Source organism: Megascapheus bottae, chromosome 17 (assembly GCF_031878675.1).
Source record: "Megascapheus bottae isolate mThoBot1 chromosome 17, mThoBot2.hap1, whole genome shotgun sequence".
Lineage (NCBI taxonomy): Eukaryota > Metazoa > Chordata > Mammalia > Rodentia > Geomyidae > Megascapheus > Megascapheus bottae.
Window position 1 is genome coordinate 18,286,343 of NC_143525.1, and position 7,034 is coordinate 18,293,376.

General features: G+C 51.3%; 1 protein-coding gene across 1 annotated transcript; it reads left to right on the top strand.

Annotated features, from left to right (window-relative positions):
• The first annotated feature begins 2,311 nt into the window (after positions 1 to 2,311).
• Wnt9b (Wnt family member 9B) lies at positions 2,312 to 4,232 on the top strand. Its single transcript, XM_090351624.1, has 2 exons — positions 2,312 to 2,494; positions 3,759 to 4,232. Exons 1-2 carry the CDS (start codon positions 2,312 to 2,314, stop codon positions 4,230 to 4,232), a joined length of 657 nt encoding a protein of 218 aa, XP_090207750.1.
• The last annotated feature ends 2,802 nt before the right edge of the window (positions 4,233 to 7,034 follow it).

Here is a 7,034-nt window from a genome sequence, read left to right on the forward strand (position 1 = left end):
TGGCCAGTGCTGCATGGAATATTTCTCAAAATGCCCCAACTTTGATCCCGCCAAGTAAATGCTATTTTAAAACATACAGATTTCTAGGCCCTACTCTAGAGCAATAGAATCAGAATTTCCAAGTATGAATCTTTTGAATCTTCTTTTTATTAAGGCTTGAACTCGGAGCTCAATGCTGCAGATTGGCTTTTGTGCTCTTTATTTTTAATGAACAGCCTCAAACAGCCTTTCTTAATCTCTGGAAAATGGAGACATAATCCCTGCCACACAAGACTAATAAATGAAGAGTTTAGATGAACCCTGGCCCTCACCTGCCCTGCATCTTCAGGTATCATTAGCTTTTGCCTTCCCCATCATGGCCTTCAAGGCTCACCAGCACCTCTCTCTCTCTCTCCCTCTTTCTCCAGCCTGACTGGGCGAGAGGTCCTGACGCCCTTCCCAGGCCTGGGCACTGCGGTGGCCCCAGCACAGGGTGATGCCCACCTGAAGCAGTGTGACCTGCTAAAGCTGTCCCGCCGCCAGAAGCAGCTCTGCCGCAGGGAGCCCGGCCTGGCTGAGACCTTGCGGGATGCTGCCCACCTGGGCCTGCTAGAGTGCCAGTTCCAGTTCCGACAGGAGCGCTGGAACTGCAGCCTGGAGGGGAGGACCAGCCTGCTCAAGAGAGGTAGGGAGGATGGAGGGAGGAGGAGGGATGAGAGGAGAGCCTGAGGTCGGACTGGAACGGAACAGGACTGGGGGTATGGGGGATAATGCCCCAGCCACACTTCCCTGGAAGGCTGGGCATAGCCCCAAGTGAAAAGAGACTGGGGAAGTTAGTGAGGGTCTGTGGAAGGCCAGTGGTGATCCAACCTGAGGAGAGGAGCAAGAAAATACAAAAGAGGAAAAGCCCCAAGACCATTCCTGGAGGATCCCACGGACAAAACAGGTGGCCTCTTACCACCTTCCTACGCCTCCTCCACAAGTGAACGTGTAATATGCAAACACGTGTGAGGATGGAGGCAGTTTCTAACTGACCCAAATGCCTGAGGCAGAAAACACTTCATTTGTGCACTTGTCCTTCTGTCTATTTGTTCATCTAAAGATATGTCATTATCATTCCTTCCTTCCCTTCCATTTTTCCTCTGCCTCCTCCTTCTTCCCTATCCCTCACACCCACCCTTTCATCCACCAGAATGTCTTCTGGATGCTTACAGTGAGTCAGGCTGTATGCTAGATGTTGGAGGGATAGACAGACTCCTCTTCCCTTCTGGAAGTGAGAAGTCCTCCTGTTACTCTTGCTGAGGAGAAAGGGCTCTGGGACTTTTGTGTTTTAACAGAAATACAGAGCCAGCTGGTCTCCGCGGAAGAGGAGGTAATTGAGGCAGAGCTAGTGGTCTGTTTCCCTCTCTTTCAGGGTGTTACTAGCACTCCAGGCACACTGGAAGTCAGGAGGAGGCCAGGTTTGGGTTGGCCCTCAATAGTATAGACCACATCTGTGGTCCTGGTAGTGTGTGCGATGCTTGGGCCAAGGCCATTCTATCATAGGGTCAATTGGCAGAGAACAACTTTGGAGAGTCGCCATGAAGGTCTAGGAAGCCCACAGGGCAAGATCTCAGAGGTTCAGGGCCTAACCAATGGTTTGGTGCCATTCATTGCATATGCACTCAGCATCAAGATGGCCGCTTAGCCCCAGCATGGCTCTTCCTACTGCAGCAGTTTAAATCTGGTTATGGCCTCTGTCCTGCTGCCCACTGGGGATCTAGTACTAACTCCATAAGGGAATCTGAACATTTCTTTTTTGTGTTTTGTTTCTTTCATTCATGGGACTTGAACTCAGGGCCTCGGTGTTGTCCCTGAGATTTATTTATTTATTTCTGTGTTCAAAGTCGGTGTTCTACCACTTTGAGCCACAGTGCCACTTCCAATTTTCTTGTGGTTAATTGGAAATAAGAGTCTCATGGACTTTTCCTACCTCGGCTGGCTTCCAACCACGATTCTCAGATCTCAGCTTCCTGAGTAGCTAGGATTACAGGCCTGAGCCACCAGAGCCTGACTTGGAAATTCCATTTTACTGGCAGCTTTCAGCCTGAAACTAAAGGGCAGGTGACACTCACTCAAAGCTGTATCCTAGGGTTCATAATTTGCCAACCTACCCACCATAGTACCCCCTTCACCGCCCCCAGCCCTCAGAGGACAGCAGGCCACCATAGATCCCTTCCTTTCTGCTGATGGCTGCGTGCCTCACACAGGTTTCAAGGAGACAGCCTTTCTGTATGCAATATCCTCAGCCGCGCTCACGCATGCGCTGGCCCGAGCCTGCAGTGCTGGGCGCATGGAACGCTGCACCTGTGATGACTCCCCAGGCCTGGAGAGTCGGCAAGCCTGGCAGTGGGGCGTGTGTGGTGACAACCTCAAGTACAGCACCAAGTTCCTGAACAACTTCCTGGGGCCGAAGAGAGGAAGCAAGGACCTGCGGGCTCGGGCTGATGCCCACAATACCCACGTGGGTATCAAGGTGAGCACACTCAGAGTCGAGAAGCAAGCTCTGTGACAGGCCAGCATTTTGGCCACACACACACACACACACACACACACACACACACACACACACACACAAAGATGAATCTTACTCCTTCAGCTGATGTACTCTGAACATCTGCTATAGACCATCACCAAGCACTAGCAATAGAGTGGAAGTAGAGAAGGGTCTGAGTGTCATTGATGACAGGGCAGTGATGGCGCCAGGCCTTAGTGAAGCAGGGATATGTTGGAGTCTCCTTCTAAGGACAAAGTCCACATTGCACAATAACTCTGATGTAGTGTATGCAGCTCTCTCCAATTAACAGACAGAGATGGAGGAGGCACAGAGAGGAGAGGGACTAACTGGGTGCCAATGTGGCTCATGCCCTATCATCTTAGTTACTCACAAGGCTGAGATCTGAAGATTGTGGTTAAAGGCCCAAGCAGGCAAGTCTGAGAGAGTCTGGAACTAGAGGCATAGTTCGGGTGGTAAAGCACTAGACATGAACAGAAAAAGCTGAGTGAAAGTAAAAGGCCCCAAGTTCAAGTCCTAATACTTGTGCTTACATAGGAGGGGGGTGGGGAGCAGGGGGCGCTCTTAGAGTATAGTGTGGAGGGTAATGGATCTCCAGGTCTATCAGAATGAGTCAGGAAAAGCTCTTTTGTCTTTCCTTTTTCTTTTCTTTTCTTCTTTCTTTCTTTCTTTCTTTCTTTCTTTCTTTCCTTCTTTCTTTCCTTTTTTGCTGGTCCTCAGGTTTGAACTTGGGCCCTGGGCTCTAGCCCTGAGCTTCTTTTGCCATTTGAGCCATAGCATCACTTCTGGCTTTTTCTGAGTAGTTTATTGGAGATAAAAGTCTCAGAGACTTTCTTTCCCAGGCTGGCTTTAAACCTCAAATCTCAGCCTCCTAAGTAGCTAGGATTACAGGCATGAACCATTAGCATAAGCCAAACTCTGTGTCCTGTGTCCTCATCATTGAGTTGAGTAAAGCATGACTGGTGGTATTCTGTCATGTGGGTTGTACGCTCTACAAGAACTCTGGGTCAAGGGAGAAGGTGCGCCTGAGACCTGGTTCACGCTGCCTGCACCAGGCTGCCAGCACTGCACACACTACACAGAGAAAGCAGAGCCTTTTCCTAGTTAGCACAAAGGTGCCTCATGGGAAAACTTGAGTCCACTCTTTTCATTCTCCCTACCAGGGTGGGCCCATTGGGAGAGGCTTGGGTTACCGAAAAGGCCTCTACTCTGCCTCTCTTTCCAGGCTGTGAAGAGCGGCCTCAGGACCACCTGTAAGTGCCATGGTGTGTCAGGCTCCTGTGCCGTGCGCACCTGTTGGAAGCAACTCTCACCATTCCGAGAGACAGGCCAGGTGTTGAAGCTACGCTATGACTCCGCCATCAAGGTGTCCAGTGCCACCAATGAGGCCTTAGGCCGCCTGGAGGTATGGGCACCTGCCAAGCTGAGTGGCCCCACCAAGGGCCTGACACCCCGATCAGGGGATCTGGTCTATATGGAGGACTCCCCCAGCTTCTGCCGGCCCAGCAAGTACTCCCCAGGCACGGCGGGCAGAGTGTGCTCCCGGGAGGCCAGCTGCAGCAGCCTGTGCTGCGGGCGGGGCTATGACACCCAGAGCCGCCTGGTGGTCTTCTCCTGCCACTGTCAGGTGCAGTGGTGCTGCTACGTGGAGTGTCAGCAGTGTGCCCAGCAGGAGCTTGTGTACACTTGTAAGCGCTAGGCTGCTACCCGTGAGCCTGTGGCACTGCCAGGATTCCCGAGGCCCCTCCAGGCAGGTACACAGAATGTAAGCACACACTGGCCTGCTCTGCTCACCACCTCTGTTGTCACAGGCCCTCGCCAGCCTTCTGTATCCCTCCATGCTCCATAGTGGCGAGAAGCCAAGCCCTGCCTAGGAGCCTCAGGGTCCCTGACCTTATTGAGGGTATGAAATGGGAGGGTAGACTGGGGAAAGGGTGTGGATGGAAAATAAGAGAGAGCAGGGGTGAGGCTGGCTGGGGAATGAAGGATGTCCTGCCATCTCCATTTCTAGAAGATTGGAGCTGGAAGAAAGCAGAGAAAGGAGGCAGGGCAGCTGGGGCAGGTGTCCATCTGGGAGGAAGTCAGTCCAGTCTTTTTGGGCCTTCCCAAAATATGGTGCGCTCTTAGTGCCATCTGCCTGCACTCCTCTGGTGGTTTTGTTCTGCTGGAACTGGTGGTAGGAGCTAGTTGTTCCCAGCAAGCAAAGTTTTTTTTTTGAGCTTGGCTGGACCCAAGTCAAATACAGGCACTGGAGCCCTGTGTCCTGGGCTTTGATCTTCCCAATTTGCCTTAGTTAGGCACCCTTCTCGTCTCCAGGGCTTTACTGCCCTGCTCACTAAGACTCCAATACAAATAAGACAGGTGAGTGAGCCAGTCCCTGAGGTGGGGCTCAGATGGTGCATCTGAGGTTGGACAGGGAGTCACAAGGACTTGTCTTGGAAGCCTAGAGGAGGACAGGGACAAGGTCCTGGTGCCAGGCAGAGTTGCAGCAAGCTTAGTGTTTCTGCCTGCCTTGGAATTTGTTCTGCCAACTCCAGGTAGCTGGGATCCTCCTGGTTAAGGTCCCTATACCTGCTGGTGACACTGACCTAGGAGAGCCATCAGTTCATGAGCTATGAGCCTGTTGTTTATCTAACTCAGGTTTTGCCCAGCCTGAGGCTTTATCATGCCTGGCTTTTAAATGGCCTCCTTCATTTATACATCAGGTTCTACCTGAGGAATAGATTTTTGCTCCTTTCTTGGCTCTTTATGGCATATCCAGTACCTCCTACCAAGGCCCTGTTCAGAAGGAAAGAAAGTTGTGTACATGCCCAGGCACGCACTGATGCACACACTACCAGCCAGGCGCAGGCTTCCCGCAGCGCAGCCCACATCGTTCTTGGACAGGATGAAAACCTTGCTGGGGTCACTCTGTGGGAGGTCATGTTCTTCCCCAGAGCAGTGCTTAAGGCCAGCCAGGAGGAAATGACCTCGTTTGGGAAGTCCTTAGCCTCTTGGTGGCTTTGCCACACCCTCCTGTAAGCTTCCTTCCTCCCTTGATGCAAAGTTGCTGTCCCTCTGATAAATCAAGAAACTTTGGAATGGGCCAGTTCTCAGCACCCTTGTGAATGCTAGGGATGAGCCACACCAGCCACAGGAGGACCTGTGGCTCAGGGCAGGCCAAGGATGCTAGAAGGATCTTTGATGGCAGAGGCTCTGATGGAAGCCACAGGTGACCAGAGACGTCTCACTGGAATGACGTTGTGGATAAATGATGTCATGGACCTCAGCAGCTGACCTACAGCCTGGCAAGAGAAGAAAAAGAGCTGGGAGTTGGTTTTCTAGTTACTTTTCACTTCATGGAGACTTTTGTCCTCTGCCTGTCTGCTGCAGTCTTGTTCTCCTGTGACACTCCACGCTGCTCAGCTCTGATCCAGTCCTGAAAAGAAGGCAGCAGAGGCCCCACAGGCCAGGAGTTTGGGAACAATATCATCTGTGGTCAACTGGGCAAGGGTGCAAAGGATAAAAGACAGGCTTGGAGGACCCAGGTCATGACTGGCCATTAACACTAGCACCCTAGGTCATTGGCCGAGGGCAGGCTCTGAGGGCCCTTGAACTTGTGTTTTCTGCTCTGACCTGCCCTCTCTTACCCTTTTTCCTTTCTCTTCCAGTCACCCCTAAAGATCCACTACAGCCCCGCTGGGGCCCCTAGGGAGCAGAGTGACTAATCTCTCATTCTGCAGCCTAAGGGAGATGCTCACAGGGTATTTTTTTTTCTACCTCACAGATAATAGTTTTTAGGGTGAAAGAGAATAATTTATATAGCTAAGAATATATGGGAAACTATTTATGTTATTTATATGATTTATTTCATGAGCTGCACATGAAGGGATCCTATGTTTCCAGCCTGGCTTGACTAGGGCTCCATGAGCTGGGCACCAGCTGGTGCGGGGGGGGGCGCTCCTGCACCCCAGGACAGTCTTGTCTTACAGCTGGTCCACATGTGTCTCAACCTGGAATGATCCCTGCTGGGCTGGATGGGTTCCTTATGATATCACTGGCAAGACTTTGCCTCTGGGTCCTGTACCCCTTTCTTCTGCTCTGCAAATGTGTTTTGCTCATAATAATAATAATAATGAGAGTGAGGATGATCCCACCTGGCATTTGCAAAGCACTTCATTTTCAGAAACACTTGTATTTCGTTGCCATTTAATCTCCGTTGATTTTCTCACTGTTCTTCTGAGGGAGATGGGGCCATGTTAGGGGTCCACTTTCCAAACGGAGCCCAGTGATGTAGCCTGTGCTCCAGGCTACGTGGAAGAGAATCATTCAGTGAAGAAATAAGCACTGAGGAAGCCAACTTACCCTTAACTTTGGGAGCCCAAGAACTAAGGGAAGAGGCTCCTTTCCTTACTGAGTATAACCCTGGCCTCTCAGATCTGGGTGACATGTTCACATTCCCTACAAGAAGCATCCTATGTCTCTGAGACTGGAACTTTCTGAAAGGTCTGGAAAGACCAGG